Source organism: Gobio gobio (genome assembly GCF_949357685.1).
Source record: "Gobio gobio genome assembly, chromosome: 19".
Classification (NCBI taxonomy): Eukaryota; Metazoa; Chordata; class Actinopteri; order Cypriniformes; family Gobionidae; genus Gobio; species Gobio gobio.
Window position 1 is genome coordinate 5,779,071 of NC_137112.1, and position 17,297 is coordinate 5,796,367.

Genomic DNA, 17,297 nt, shown 5'->3' on the forward strand with positions numbered 1-17,297 from the left:
GGGTCCGGGTCGGTTCCGTGTAGCACATCACGGGTCTCTTCGGGTCCGGGTCGGTTCCGTGTAGCACATCACGGGTCTCTTCGGGTCCGGGTCGGTTCCGTGTAGCACATCACGGGTCTCTTCGGGTCCGGGTCGGTTCCGGGTAGCACATCACGGGTCTCTTCGGGTCCGGGTCGGTTCCGTGTAGCACATCACGGGTCTCTTCGGGTCCGGATCAGTTCCGTGTAGCACATCACGGGTCTCTTCGGGTCCGGGTCGGTTCCGTGTAGCACATCACGGGTCTCTTCGGGTCCGGGTCGGTTCCGGGTAGCACATCACGGGTCTCTTCGGGTCCGGGTCGGTTCCGTGTAGCACATCACGGATCTCTTCGGGTCCGGGTCGGTTCCGTGTAGCACATCACGGGTCTCTTCGGGTCCGGGTCGGTTCCGTGTAAGCACATCACGGGTCTCTTCGGGTCCGGGTCGGTTCCGTGTAGCACATCACGGGTCTCTTCGGGTCCGGGTACGAGTTTTTGGACCCGTGTAGACCTCTAAGTTGAAGTAATGCTTTAGGATTTTGGAGTGTTCGCAGTTTCATTCTTTTCAAATATGCATCACCTGGAGAATATTGCTGTCTCTGCAGTCCTGATGATCTCGCTGGCAGTGTAAGAACGTTTGGCTCCTCAGCTCTAGCCAACAGCCACAATGTGCATCCAACTATCCTGTTTCAGATCAAAGACAGAAAACTGGAGGCCAAAGGAGTCGGGAGCATTTGAGCCGCCGTCTGCACAGATACACCCAGATCCTCTTTCAGCTCCGCTTCTGTTACTGACAGCCTACGAGCTGCTTTATAAAGATGAGCACACCAGCAATGCTCAAAAAGCTTTCATCATGCGTTCATAATGCAGGGCCAGAAATGTTAACATATATTATTGTGTTGGTCCCCCTTTGCTGCCAAATCAGCCCTGACCCGTCGAGGCATGGATTCCACTAGACCCCTGAAGGTGTGCTGTGGTCTCTGGCATCAAGATGTTAGCAGCAGATCCTTTAAGTCCTGTAAGTTGTGAGGTGGGACCTCCATGGATTGGACTTGTTTGTTCAGCACATCCACAGATGCTCGATTGGATTGAGATCTGGGGAATTTGGAGGCCGAGTCAACGCCTCAAACTCACTGTTGTGCTCCTCAAACCATTCCTGAAGCATTTGTGCTTTGTGGCGGCGCATTATCTGCTGAAAGAGCCACAGACACCAGGGAATACCGTCTCCATGAAAGGCTGGACATGGTCTCAGCAATGCTTAGGTAGGTGGGACGTGTCAAAGGAACATCCACATGGACTCAAATCCTTACGCTTGCCCATTTTTCCAGCTTCTAACACATCATCTCTGAGGACAAAATGTTCACTTGCTGCCTAATATATCCCACAAACTAACAGGAGATGAAGATCATCAGTGTTATTCACTTCACCTGTCAGTGGTCATAATGTTACGCCTGATCGGTGTATATATATATATATATATATATATATATATATATATATATATATATATATATATATATATATATATATATATATATATATATATATATATATATATATATATATATATATATATATAAATATATATATATATATATATATATATATATATATATATATATATATTAAAAGCTGTAAACGTGTGGCATTGCCCTTTGAAAATATGACAAATGATACATTTTTGGGTCATTTTTGTTAAATATTATTTTATGTAGATCACTGTAATATTATACATTCACTGATAAGGGACAAAACATGTCCCAAACACAAAAGCCATATTTATGTTAAAAAGTAAGAATGTCAACACAATAAAAATACTTAAAAAGTTACACCAAAGGGAAATATGTATACTCATGACATTTATTGCTTATTCTTTTAAATCATTTCTTTAGTATTATTTTAAAAGCACACTCTATAGCTGGAAACACATGCAATTGAACCTGCCCTCAGCATGAGGTCACAATGTAAACCTGCCAAACAAAGTGTTTAAAAATACACAGTTACATTAAAAGGCAGAAATCTTAAAGATATCAAACAATACAACAAGTAAATATTGCATTATATTTTCCATTAAAAAATAGCTATACAAATTGTGTCTTCACTTTGAGTCAACTCCGTCAGGATGTTTTATACTTCTGAATAAATCAGGCAGTGTCATGGGCAGCTTTAACGCTGAGGAGCACTTGATATTTCCTGCTCATTGTGGATCTCACTATTTTTTAATATTTTAAACAAACAATATTGAAGTCTCTGCGGTCACAGCCTTAACATGTCAACTCCGTCATCGCAGTGTAAGAGTTTCTGTAAATAGTTGTGGGATAAATCCTGCCATTTGGATATGTTAGGGTAACATATTACCCACATTTATATATTAAGGTGGGGAAAAAAATCAATTTTGTCAACTCCGTCAGTTTTTATGTCTGATATTGCTCTCAAAAAGTCTGTATAATGTGATTTAATACGTTTTTTTGCATATGGGGAATTCTTCTAATGCTGTGTCATAATTTTATGATTTACATAAACTGTATATTTGGCCTCCTCAGCTCAACTTTGTCAACTCCGTCAATATTTCACACCGTCAGGTGAAGGTTTTTATTCATTTTGAAAGAAATGTCTGATTCTTTTTTCAGTTTATTGTGTAAAAATACATGATGATAAGTCTTAATTACCTAAGAACATTGGTGATATATGTTTCACATTAAAAAGAGGGAGGAGAATTAAGGAATTTAGTAATAAATATAATTTTTTAAAAACCTGTTCCCTTACATGGTTCATTATCTGAGACCTTTGTCTGCAAAAATACCAATTTTTAATAATGTAGTGTACGTTTTTATTTTTTAACATCTAAAATGTGTTGTCCCTCATCTCAATAATCAGTGTATATGACAAAGATAATAATAATGCCTTTTTGTTTTATGTTTGTTTGTATGTTTAGTGTTCTATTTGTTAAAAAAAGCAATGCATAACGAATGAAAGAAAGACAATAGAAGATTTTGTAAACAAATTTAAAAAGTTTCAGAGCCAAATCTAATACAACAGCGCCACCAAGTGTTTGCTTGTATGCAAAGGAACGTACAAATATTATTATATTATATCATATGATTTTTAAAAATCCTTCCCTTTCAAACATGTAAAAACTGTGCATGTGCTGGAAATGTTGAAACCCTTCATGTTCACATTTTCACAACGTATATTTGCCAATTATATTTATTTATGCAAGTGCTGTTGAAAGCGACTCAAATGCAAATATACCCCCCCCCCCCCCCCCCAGAGAAACCCCCCATTGTGACCCAATCAATACTTAATAGCTTTACTGAGCCCTATAGTTACAAAGCACTCATTAGTTTGCAAGTGGGGGTGAAATGTGTGTGTGTGTGTGTGTGTGTGTGTGTGTGTGTGTGTGTGTGTGTGTGTGTGTGTGTGTGTGTGTGTGTGTGTGTGTGTGTGTGTGTGTGTGTGTGTGTGTGTGTGTGTGTGTGTGTGTGCTTAACAGTTGGCAGAAGATAATGTTCACTTAACTCCACTTGGAACTAGAAAGAGTTAAAGGTTTAATTGAACTTTAGGTTTGAATGAAAATGATAGCTCAAAATTGTATTTATAACGACTTTATTCTTTTATATTTTCAGTAAACACACAATAAGAAGCATTTAAATCATAGTGAGAGATAATTATTAATTCGTCTACATAAATGTTAAAGACATATATAATAAATTACAATATCACAGCGAATGTGTTTGTGCGAGCATCAGCGTTCTTCCCTGCTGGACTGTAGATCCTTCAGGACGGTTTTCACCATCAGAAACTGAGACTCTCTGTGTGAGCGCTTCAGCTTGGCTCTCCTGTTCTGGAACCAAATCTAAGAGACAGACCACAAAACATCCACCATAAACTTCATCATCCAGAACATCTATAGTCATAGAACTAACCCAAATATCCCAAAACAAACATTGGGAAAAACACAATATCAATAAATATCAAAGCAGATGAGAACAGACCAGTCTTTACCTGAATTCTGTCCTCATCTAGATGAAGTTTCTTAGCGAGTTCTTCCCGTATATCGATGCCCGGGTATGAGTTCACTTGAAACACACTCTCCAATATCTTGATCTGGACATAGAAAAACATCATTAATATCAAAACTACAGGTGAAAAGTATTAGTGTATTAAACCTTTTTAGCTGTTTCAACTAATTCTGTGATTTCAATGTTAGAAATAACATTGAATTTTGTGCATCAATTGGAACCCATTGACTAAGTTTTGACAAGAAAGTCACCACAGAAAACGTTCTAAGCACTTTGGACGTTCTAAAAAGGTTCTTTCAAAGTCCAGTGACGTTAATAGAACGTTCGTTCAAATGTATCTCCTAATGAATCGCTAATGCTCTCAAAACATAATACATGGAACGTTCTGAATGTTTTTAGAATGTTCAGAGAACGTTCCAAACCCTTAATGTTTGCAAAACGATCAAATAGAATGTTTCTTTAACTTCCGTAACCAAGAAAAAAAGGTTTTACGTTCGGAGAACGTTTAGAAATAATGTTTTTATAACTTAATGGGATCAAAATATTGTATTGAATGCTATGATTCAGTGAGCGACTAAAGCGCATGCGCAGGTCAGAGGAGTTCACCTGAACGCTAGAGAACGCCGTCCGCGGCCTGCGCCCGATGTACCAGTTCAGTGTTCTCCTGTACGAGTCTGCTGGTGATTTGCTGTAAGATTTGCCATCTTCAATCACTCTCACACCCACTGAAGCTTCGCTGTCTGCGGCCACGCGACGGTTCTGGCATGCCGGTTTCACATCTGAAGAAAATAAAAGACATTATGTCATTTAAACTCCATCACCTCGTGCGCGGCTGCGCGCTATCGCTGGGAATCGGTTCGTTCGAACTGGGAACCGGTTCAGTAAACCGAGGCAATATTTTTGTAGTAAAACTTCTAAGATGCGTCTTTTAAAGTAACATTATCATTAATTGTTCTCAATATTGTTATTAAAAATGTACCTTACAGTTTTACTCTTTAAAAAAATATTTTTTTTTTAACGAAAATGTTTACAACAATGGAATGGACAAAAAAATTGTCACCAGGAAAATAGACTATAGAATACAATTTTAACCCACTTAAAATTATACAATAAATAAATATGAGTTGTAGCTATATTTTTTATATAAGCAGCTTGATGCATAGACTCCTCATTTGTCGTTTTCTGCTAAAATGAATAAATTAGTGCTGTCAAAATGATATATTTTTTTTATCAATTTAACACATCCTTGCTGAATAAAATTATTAATTAATTTATTTTTTTTAAAGAAGAAAAATCACTGACCCCAAACTTTTGAACGGTAGTGTATATTGTTACAAAATATTGTATTATGTGCTTAAAACAATCCAATTGCTGGTTTAAGACAACCCAACCCAACAACCCAATTGCAATTTTCTTGGGTTATTTTTAACCCAGCATTTTTTTTTATAGCGTAAGAGACTTTCAAAAACATTAAAAATGGTAATGTTTCCAAACTTTTGACCGACATATTATATAAACACAAACCTTTATGCTAGATGCATTTGACAGCACTAGAATTAATGTAAATGCAATGCCAATTTTCCTACATTTTTACAAAATATATTGAAAGCAAATAACCTCTAAAAAATGCTGGGTTAAAAACAACCCAAGTTGAGTTGAAAATGGACTAACCCAGCAATGGGGTTGTTTTAACTCAGCGGTTGGGTTAAATGTTTGCTTAAAACAATCCAATTGCTGGATTAAAACAACCCAATTGCCATTTTCAACCCAAAATGGGTTATTTTTAACCCAGCATTTTTTAGAGTGTAAGAGACTTTCAAAAACATAAAAAATGGTAATGTTTCCAAACTTTTGACCGACATATTATATAAACACAAACCTTTATGCTAGATCCATTTGACAGTGCTAGAATTAATGTAAATGCAATGTCAATTTTCCTACATTTTTACAAAATATATTGAAAGCAAATAACCTCTAAAAAATGCTGGGTTAAAAACAACCCAAGTTGGGTTGAAAATGGACTAACCCAGCAATTGGGTTGTTTTAACCCAGCGGTTGGGTTAAATGTTTGCTTAAAACAATCCAATTGCTGGATTAAAACAACCCAACCCAACAACCCATTTGCCATTTTCAACCCAACTTGGGTTATTTTAAACCCAGCATTTTTTAGAGTGTAAGAGACTTTAAAAAACATAAAAAATGGTAATGTTTCCAAACTTTTGACCGGCATATTATATAAACACAAACCTTTATGCTAGATGCATTTGACAGTGCTAGAATTAATGTAAATGCAATGCCAATTTTCCTACATTTTTACAAAATATATCGAAAGCAAATACACTCTAAAAAAGTTGGGTTGAAAATGGACTAACCCGGCGATTGGGTTGTTTTAATCAAACATTTAACACAATTGCTGGGTAAGTCCAATCTCAACCCAACTTGTGTTGTTTTTAACCCAGCATTTTTTAGAGTGTACCAAACCCCAGTGTGTGTGTGTGTGTGTTGTTCTACCTGTCCAGGGCCGGTGCGGTGCTGACAGGGCGGTCCTCTGATCGGGTCGGTTCAGGCCCAGGATGCTGTCGATGGTGAAGACGGACTGTCGGTTCTGATGCAGGCTGACGGTGAGAGAGGCCATCTGGAGACCCGAGTGCTCTTCTTCTCCCGACCGGTGAGATCTGAGCTCTTGGGTTCGCCTTTATAGCTCCAAACGTCACCAATTAAAGCCTGAGACTGGATGTTTTACATGTGAATCGCCGGCCCTCACCGCGGGGCCCCTGGACGACTGCAGGTGATTCAGGGTCTAAATGAGGCGTTCCAACCCGGAGCGGCAACCTGTTATCTTCTGGAGACACTGAATCCCTTAAAGCCGCTATTGAGCGGGACAAAACCCGGCTGATGTGCCATTCTTTTTACTCACCAGGTAGAAAATTAGGCCCCGTTCCCAGGATTTATTTCCTCCTGCCGCATCTCCAGCATTATGAGAAAGCAGTCAACTAGTGCCTAATCTTATTTACCTTATTTTCTAGCACGCGAGTTTAAAATAATAATAAAGCCTAATGCCGTTTAAACTAATCCTGCTGAATATTCCCATTCTCTCTTGACATGCATGGGGAAAGATGCTCCGGAGCACAAAAGGCAATTCGCTGGAAGCAGCATGTAATAATTGTCTCATTCAGAGCTGAATTGATCTCCTTTGGTTGCTTGGCTGCTTTTAATAAACGACTCGCTTGTTTATTTGTCTTGGGCTCTTGGAGAGTACCGGGGACACAAGCGCGGCCCCCGCGGCTCCATTGTTTTACCAAGAAATGACCAATTAGACTTGTTTAAATGCAAACCACATGAAGACCAATTAGAAATGAAAATCACTTAACCAACAATACAAGCAATTAACGCTTTATTTCACAGAGATTATCCAGACGTGCAGTTGCTGCACAACTTTAAGAGTTTTATGAAACTGAGGTTTATTCGGTCACACTTTACAATAGGATCTCCTTTTATTAACAGTGTATACATAAACTGACAATATATATTTATAACAACCTTTGTTAATAAAAAGTTTACTCATGATAACAGAAAAAAGAGCCTTTTTTAAGATTTATGCATTTCAATTAATACTAAAATTCCATCAATTTTGTATAAATCCTAATGGAACAATGGAAAGGACCATTTATAGTTTGTAAATCATATTCATAATATATATATTTATATATTTTTAAGATTTATACAAAATGTTTTATTAAGTTCTAGCTTTTTTTTTACTCATTTAAAATTCTTAATTCATAATATGAATAATATGTAAGGATTATTCAACTTAATATTAATTGAAATGGTAAATATTTGAAAAAGGCTGAATTTGTGTAATATTGTTTTAAATTGTAAATTGTTTTACCAATTTTTCCTAAACCAGGCCAATAACTTCCCTTCTTTTACATATTTAATTTGGAATAGCCTATTAAGATGGTTCATTATGTTCTGCATTAATATTTTGATCATGCGTTTTATTTACACAAATGTAGATTTGTTATGTTTTGTGGCATTTAAGAACGATTAGAACATTTTATTTAAATTTTTAAAGCAACCGAGCAATCCTTTAAATTCTCTAAAATACTTGATATATATACACACACTCAGTGCCGTTTCTAGCCATTCTGACGCCCTAGGCCAAATCCTTATTGGTGCTCCCAGTCAAATTTTAAAAAGCAACATTGGTATTAATTAACAAATATATCAATTATATTTGCTAATAAGGATTAACATTAATCCCAGTAACATTGTGTAGCCAGATGCCTGTAGCCCTAGGCCTATAATATATAGCCTATATTTGTGCAGTCCCTAGTTGCTAAGAAATTGTTCTCAGACATAACTAAATAATTATAATTAAACATTTCACATGAAAGTAATAAGAATAAATACTGATTTAGTGTTTTTTTGTTACTCATTGATGCATGAACCTTTAAATAACGCAACACTTTGCCCTCTGTGTATACGACGCAGCTTGCATTGAGCACTATTAGAACTGAATGAATCGATTCAGCAGTCAAGTCAAGTCAACTTTATTTATATAGCGCTTTTAACAATGTAGATTGTTCCAAAGCAGCTTTACAGTGTTAAACAGGAAAATAATGCAGCATAATTTTATTCAGCCGTCTAGCCATTCTGGAGAGAACGCTGATGTCATCAGTTCATTTCAATTATCACACAGTGACAGTGTGGGCTTTAGATCAATAATTAGATCAGTAATTTAGTTTATATGGTTAATTTAGTTTATTAATTAGATTTATTTCGATGTTTAGTTGAAAAATTGAGCACGCCAAGCCAGAGGCAACAGTGGCAAGGAAACCAAAACCCCATTAGGTGACCTAATAGTAGAGCAGTAGCATTACAATAATCTAGCCTTGAGGTCATGAACGCATGAACTAACTGTTCAGCATTCATGTGCCGTAATTTAGATATATTTTTAAGATGGTAGAATGCAGTTTTACAGATACTAGAAACGTGGCTTTCAAACGAAAGATTGGTATCAAAGAGCACACCCAGGTTCCTCACTGACGACGAGGACTTGACAGAGCAGCCATCAAGTGTTAGACAGTATTCTAGGTTACTACTCGTGGAGCTTTTTTGTCCAATAATTAAAAATGCAGTTTTTTCTGAATTGAGTTGCAGGAAATTACTGGTCATCCAATGTTTTATATCAGCTATGCATTCCGTTAATCTTGTGAATTGGTATATTTCTTCAGGGTGTGAAGAAATATAGAGCTGAGTATCGTCAGCATAACAATGAAAACTAACGCCATGCTTCCTAATGATATCTCCCAGTGGTAGCATGTACAGGGTGAAGAGCCGCGGTCCTAGCACTGAGCCCTGTGGTACTCCATACTGAACTTGTGATCGGTGTGACATCTCTTCATTTACTGCTACAAACTGATAACGGTCACATAGATATGATTTAAACCACGACAAAGCAATTCCACTAATACCTACATCATTTTCGAGTCTATTCAAAAGAATTTTGTAGTCGATAGTATAAAATGCAGCGCTAAGATCGAGTAACACTAATAGAGAGATACAGCCACGATCGGATGATAAGAGTAAATCATTTGTTACTCTGATGACAGCAGTCTCAGTACTATGATACGGTCTAAATCCTGACTGGAAATCCTCACAGATACCATTTCTTTCTAAAAAGGAACATAATTGTGAAGACACTGCCTTTTCAAGTATTTTTGACAGAAAGGGTAGATTTGAGATTGGTCTATAATTGACTAATTCTGTAGGATCAAGTTGCGGTTTTTTAATAAGTGGTTTAATAATAGCCAACTTAAAAGTTTTCGGTACATATCCTAATGACAAAGATGAATTAATGATATTAAGAAGAGGATCTATGACCTCTGGTAGTATCTCTTTTAATAGCCTAGTCGGTATAGGGTCGAGCATACATGTTGTTGATTTTGATGATTTAACGAGTTTAGCCAATTCTTCTTCTCCTATAGCAGTGAAGGAGTGTAATTCAACACCATCCGTAAAGATACGTTAAATTCAACAACGTGATTTAATAAAGGATTTATTCATGTTGTGAATTTGCACATTTTATTATACCATTTTTAAATTGGATGTTAAAGTTTTATATGGGACAATTACAAAACACACTGATTCTTTTAACGATCCATTGGCGCAAAAAACTTTTGGAGGTTTAAGGAAGAGAAGAAAGCTTTATAGAGTCAAAATTTAACTGCATACTCACTTGTGAGTATGCTATGCAGTTATATGTTGCCTCTAACATTCACACGAGCAATGCTATCTGCCCATTTCACAGCGTGATTCGACTCGACTGCCACAAATACTGCCCTAACAAAATACAGATTTGTACCTGTTATTTTAATTGGCCTTTAGTTTGAATTTAGCTTTATTGTATGGTTAAAAAAAGGGTTACCTTGCCAAACCATTGACCGAGCTCATTGATCTAATGGCGTTGTTGAGGGCTCCAAACGCGAACTTTTTTGACAGTATTCTGATCTGATGGCATATAGGAATGGTCAGATTGACAGTACTCTGATCCAATAGTGTGGGCGGCAATAACATTTTAGGGTGGCCGTGACACCCTTTACACACAAACATCTAGTGCCAGATATGCGCTTATTGGTGCCCCCCTACTGATGGCGCCCTAGGTGACCGCCTAGTTTGCCTATGCCTAAAAACGGCCCTGCAAACACTATATTGCCAAAAGTATTGGGACGCCCCTCCAAATCACTGAGGTCAGGTGTTCAATCACTTCATGGCCACAGGTGTATAAATCAAGCACTAGTGCAGACGCTTCTACACACATTAGTGAGAGAATGGGCCGCTCTCAGGAGCTCAGAGAACTCAAGCGTGGGACCGTGATCGGTGGACACCTGTGCAATAAGTCCAAATATTATACTAAATATTCCACACTCAACTGTTAGTGGTGTTATAACAAAGTGGAAGCAATTGGGAACAACAGCAACTCAGCCACGAAGTGAAAAACACAGAGCGGGGTCATCGCATGCTGAGGGTCACAGAAGTCGCCAACTTTCTGCAGAGTCAAGAGCTCCAGACCTCCAAACTCCTGTGGCCTTCAGATGAGCTCAATAACAGTGTGTAGAGCTTCAGGGAATGGGTTACCATGGCCGAGCGGCTCATCCAAGCCTTACATCACCAAGTGCAATGCAAAGCGCAGGATGCTGTGGGGTAAAGCGCGCCGCCACTGGACTCTAGAGCAGTGGAGACGTGTTCTCTGGAGTGACCAATCACGCTTCTCTGTCTGGCAATCCCATGGACGAGTCTGGGTTTGGCAGTTGCCAGGAGAACGGGACTTGCCTGACTGCATTGTGCCAAGTGTAAAGTTTAGTGGAGGGGGGATTATGGGGTGGGGTTGGCGCCTTAGTTCCAGTGAAAGGAACTCTTAATGCTTCAGCACACCAAGACATTTTGGACAATTTCATGCGCCCAACTTTGTGGGAACAGTTTGGGGACGGCCCCTTCCTGTCCCAGCATGACTGACCAGTGCACAAAGCGTCGCTCCATAAAGACATGGATGAGCGAGTTTGGTGTGGAGGAACTTGAGTCCTGACCTCAACCCGATAGAACACCTTTGGGATGAATTAGAGCGGAGACTGAGAGCCAGGCCTTCTCGTCCAACATCAGTGCCTGACCTCACAAATGCGCTTCTAGAAGAATGGTCAGAAATCCCCATAAACACACTCCTAAACCTTGTGGAAAGCCTTCCCAGAAGAGCTGAAGCTGTTAGAGCTGCAAAGGGTGGGCCAACTCCATATTAAACCCTACGGATTAAGAATGGGATGTCATTAAAGTTCATGTGCATGTAAAGGCAGGCGTCCCAAAACTTCTGGCAATATATATTAGTTTTTTTTCCCTGTTCAACAATGTTAACGCCTGTTTGTTATTTTAAGAAGTTTAATACAAGTAAAAAAATTAGAGTAATGGGAAAAAATAAAGATTCTGGAGAGTCAAAGAGGATCAGCTTATTTAAAACAGATTTAATACCAATCTTCATTGTACCCCATGATTTTGTAGAAAGACACAAACAGTTCTTTAAAGATAAGAAACAATCATTGACAAATTGAATGGAGCAAATGCTTTACACTCAATAAACGGATTATAATGGAACAGAAAGTGCGTTTTTCGGACATCTTACAAACCATAAAGACTTCATAAAGTTTTCATTACTTAAAGCAAATTGTCAAATGAACCAAATCAATGGATGAGATGAGACAATATTTGATTCAGTAGCGTTTCTGTGCAACTTCCACCAGTCCAGGAGCAAAGCTAATGATGTACGTTTCAGTTTGCAGTTCCATCACCATTTTTAACCATTTTGCTTGATCTGCAGATTTCAAAATATTGGGCCAATAAAACATTTATGATGCAATGCAGTCCTCAATATATCTATTATACAAAAAAAATACCGTACACCCCAATCCGAGAGCAAAAGTTTAAGCAAAAAAACACTGAATGATCACAAAACTTAGTCTGTAACAGATGCGTGTTTGTAGAACGTTGTGAATCATGAATGCAAAAGCCAACGGACAAAAATCAGAACTGTATTAGCTTATTAATTATGAAGATTAAATTATAACCTTTAATGATTTTGAGCCCATCATAGGGTGAACCTGTCAAAATTAAGCCTATTTTAGGACGAAGATTGACAATTACAATAATTCACTGTAAGTGACATGAACGGAAACGCATGCAGCCTTAAAACATTATCAGCGAGAACCGAAAATGAAGCCCAACATAGAGTATTAATGTCTTTTGCACATCTGTTATTCACACGTGCGGCTCAACAAACGTCACCTGACGTCTCGTTAGGTTGTAGTTCGTCGTGGTAGTGGATTCATTTACACACATACATATATAAAACCCTCTAAAAGCAAATGCAATTTGATAACGGATATGGTAAAAAATACAGGATTCTTACAAATAACAACTTTTGAGTTGCTTTTCCCCCAAAGTGTCCACTTTTTTTTAATAATATCCCGCCAGTTTCGTATTAAATCATGTCTCCTGCAGGCCACTCTGGAGAACCCTTGAAGAACAGGAAGTGAAAGGTTCTTATCAGGCCTCCGATTCGCCCTTTTTCTGCCCCTCCTCTCCTGCATCGCTGTCCTCCGATTGGCTGTTGCTAAGGACCAAGACCTGTCCATCAGCAGCTGGTTGGCTGGGTCGGCTGGAGGCGGCGATCAAGCGGCTTTGTTCCTCAAGATCCTGAAGGTTTGGAGAACACGGTTTACTTATGACATGTGTTCAGTTATACACTTCTGCTCAAAAGTTCAAGAAAATTCATACTTTTATTCAGCAAAGACGCATTAAATTGATCAAAAGTGACTGTAAATGCGGTTTAAATATCACGCTATCCACAAAAATAAACTGTTTTCAACATTGATAATAATCATAAATGTTTCTTGAGCGGCAAATCCTCACATTCGAATGATTTCTGAAGGATCATGTGACACTGAAGACTGGAGTAATGATGATAAATACAGCTTTGATCACAGGAATAAAATTACACTTTACTATATATTCACATAGAAAACAGCTGTTTGAAACTGTAATAATATTTAAAATTTTTACTGAATTTTTTAATCAAATAAATGCAGCTTTGGTGAGCAGAAGAGACTATTTTAAAAAAAACTTTAAAAAGTCGTATACCCAGCGTTTGAATTTAGTGGATGCTGGTTACAAAAGCCGCGTTTCCATTACAGATTTGCCAAAACGTTAGCGATATTTTCTAAATGTCGATAAAAAACTGTTTCCATTAACCCTCTATGGTACGCAATATGATTTCAATGAGGAAAAAAATATTTGTGGTGTTTTTCCTGCTTAAAATAGGACACTATAACAATAGCAATAACATTTTTCATAATTTTTTATTTTATTTTTTAAAGTTTGTTGCCTCAAGGCAACATTGTACCACAACGGACAAATTTAAACATTTTACATTTTCATGTAGAAAAAATAAATATATTTATTGAAAACATCGGTTTCTTTAACCAAACCCCTGAACAAACACATTTATCCAGTTTATAATGTATTACAAATTTCATATTTAATAAAAAGTAACATTTCAAATTCAGCTGTTGCTCTCAGGCAACATTGTACCATCGTGGAACACAAGTATTACCAAATCAGTTGTGTTCTATACCTTTTTTTAAGTGCTATAGAAAACGTGCAGATCATAATATATGCAGTTATAGTATGTGAATTACTAATCTTATACGTGCATTACAAAATCATGCAAAAATGCATATGCATTTAGAGAATTTTAACTCTTTTCCTTACAAATATAATATATTTGTATCCAATCTAGTGTGTCTGGTATGGCCTTATGCGATTCCATTATGGTACAATGTTGCCTTGAGGCAACACACACTTTTTTGTTATTTACTCTAAAACATTTGTTGATATATAATGTAAAGTTCTTGAAAATACTTCTTTACTTACCAGTGAAGGTGACTCATATTTTTTGTGGGTGATTAACAGGACGGAAACTAGTGAAAAATGCACTTTTCATTGGAGAAAATATGGAGCCATGTGACCTGTGCACATGTGCTGAAACAGGACACAAAATGGACCCCTGTGGGTCATGTGACCAATTTTTTGCACTTTCATTGATTAGTATTTGAGTTCTTCTTCTCTAAAATAGGTTTGGCCAATAAATTGGTGTTTCATTGTATTAAAAATAAACTAAAATAGACTATGTTGCCTGGAGGCAACACCGTATCATAGATTTCATGCGACTAAAACATATTTTTTTCCTCTTGCGATAAGTCCAAAAATGATGCCACGTATGTCAGGTTTATGTATATCCCAGCCACTGGCCGTTATTATTAAAGGAAGGAGACGTAGGCGTGTTATCCAAGCATTAATGGCAAGGAAAGCCCCTTTGGGAGCGGCCACGAATGAGGTGTGTGTGGGTGTTTCTCCCTCAGATCTGCTTCAAGGTCTTAAAGGAACACCACTTTTTTTTTTAAATAGGCTCATTTTCCGTCTCCCCAAGAGTTGAACAGTTGAGTTTTACCGTTTTCGAATCCATTCAGCCGATCTCCGGGTCTGGCGGTAGCACTTTTAGCATAGCTTAGCATAGATCAGGGGTGTCCAAAGTCCGGCCCGGGGATGAATTTCAAACGGCCCGCTGCGTATCTATTAAAATATATTATATGTGGCCCGTCACGGATAATTTACAAATCGTGCAGTTTCACGATGTCAACGCAAGGTGGCAGTACTAGATTTTAGGCCAGGGAAACCGCGCCCAAAGCGGAATGAAACAGCGCAACTTGTGCTCTGCGCAACCTTTCTTTTACTGTCTATGTGCGCAGCTCGCGAGCTCTGACTCTGAACAAATGTGTTTACCTGCTGAGTGTCTTGATCACGCGACCACTAAACAGCCTGTGAGAAGTAAGCTCCGGTACGAGCTGCACATCTCTGTGATTTGATTTAATTTAAAAGCAGTTAAACAGCAATGACTTAATCAACAACACTAACGTGCAAATCAGCTGCGCCAATTCAGTTAAAATACTTTTCAAACAGCAATTCACCAACATTTATCATGGATTTACTGTGGTAACACTAACTGTAACGTGGTAATTTGTCAGAAATGTAGGTTATTATCTAATTTTATTTAATTTGTAATGTAGACATGTATTAAATGAGTAATAAAGGCCAAATTGCAGACTATTTTTGTCATAAACTTGCAGTTTTGTGCATTTGTATCTATATGTTTATAGACTAAATACCTTTAAGCCATTCTAGATATAGAAATATATATATTTTTACTTTTTGCCTTGTGTGCACTGCAAAAAATGCTGTCATTTAGTATTTCTATCTTGTTTCTAGTATAAAAATTCTTAAATCAAGATGCATTTACGAGATAAGTTAAATGACATTAGATATTTTTTTCTTGTTTTCTGGAAAATAAAATGAAATTGAAGTGAGTTTTTGGTTAAAACAAGCAAATGTTGAATCTGATTAGACCGCTAGCATCTCGCTCAAAAATGACCAAAGAGTTTGGACCATGGGTGCAACGGCGCAATGATATTACGCAGTTGGAAAATGAGCCTATTTTCCAAAAAAGTGGCACGTTCATTATCATTTGTGGCATTTCTTTGTTGTTTAGAATCCAGTATTGCTGTAATTCTCGTCTTTTAATAGCCTGATGTGTCATACTCAATTCTAGTCTGATCTGCTCAATTGGGTTGTGATTTATGGGGCGTGTTTCAACCGAACCAGAAAAGACCTCAATTGGATAGACCTACAACCAATCAGAGCAACGGAGCGACGCATAACGTTAGTTGTCAAATGTCAACAGAACTCAACTGCACACAGTGTTGCCAAGTCCACGGTTTTCCCGCGGGCTGTTTTTCGATGTCCTCGGGTTGAAGCGACCCCAATTATGTGATATTTAGACCCAGGAATGCGAATTTTAGCAGGCAACCCTGCCAAAAAAAACACACATTTTACCCCCCAAATGCCATTTTTTCCGGAGAACCCTCCCAGAAGCTAGTTTTGAGTAGCATTTGGGCGAGTTTTGTTGTGAAAACTTGGCAACCCTGTAGTGTTAATTTTGTCACCTATTTTTAATTTAGTCTTAGTCTTAGTCTTGTGCCAAATGTCTTTGTTAGTTTTAGTCATATTTAGTCATTCACATATCTTTTTTTGTTAGTCAAGTTTTAGTCGACTAAAAGTCTTGTCATTTTAGTCTAGTTTTAGTCAAAAGACAACTCAAGGTATCTTAGTCAAGTTTTAGTCGACCAACATCTAGTCATTTTAGTCTAGCTTTAGTCAAAGGAAAACTCAATATATTTTGTGGCAAAATAAGTTTATATACATAAAGTACATATAACCTGCATAATGTTTGTGCCACAACACCATACTAACTGGTTGATTTACAGCGTAGATGCCTAAAATCAGCATTAGCTTATGAGACGATGGGCACAAATATTGATTTCGATCTTGATTCAGTATGAATGAATTCATATGTATATAGCCTACTCTACATATAAGGGAAAATATGTTTTTTACACTTTTTTGGGGTTATATTATATTTGCTTGCATTCTTTACTATTCACTATTATTAACATTTCAAAATTTCACAAATAAGTAAGCAGTTATGATCTGCAATACTTTGAGCAACTAGACTACATGTGTATTTATTAAAGAGCCATATGGGCTCCAGTGGGTAATGGCATTACAAGTGAAAGTTTTTATTTTTCCAGCCACGAAAT

At 37.6% G+C, this 17,297-nt stretch overlaps 3 protein-coding genes across 4 annotated transcripts in view; 1 reads left to right on the forward strand and 2 right to left on the reverse strand.

Annotated features, from left to right (window-relative positions):
- traf3ip2b (TRAF3 interacting protein 2b) overlaps nt 1-17,297 on the forward strand; it is a 1,379,907-nt gene that overhangs the window by 1,037,515 nt on the left and 325,095 nt on the right. The gene's annotated exons all lie outside the window — the stretch shown is intronic.
- hesx1 (HESX homeobox 1) lies at nt 3,762-6,673 on the reverse strand (the record flags this gene model as incomplete). The annotated part of the gene is made up of 4 exons (XM_079844446.1): nt 3,762-3,872; nt 4,022-4,123; nt 4,645-4,817; nt 6,550-6,673. The coding sequence occupies 4 exons, from the start codon at nt 6,671-6,673 to the stop codon at nt 3,762-3,764; spliced, it is 510 nt and encodes a 169-aa protein (XP_079700572.1).
- appl1 (adaptor protein, phosphotyrosine interaction, PH domain and leucine zipper containing 1) overlaps nt 12,029-17,297 on the reverse strand; it is a 32,962-nt gene continuing 27,693 nt past the window's right edge. For both annotated transcript variants that reach the window (XM_079844560.1, XM_079844559.1), the window contains exon 22: nt 12,029-13,281. In XM_079844560.1, the coding sequence (XP_079700686.1) occupies nt 13,132-13,281 (150 nt within the window). In that variant the 3' untranslated portion in view covers nt 12,029-13,131. The remainder of the gene's footprint in view (nt 13,282-17,297) is intronic.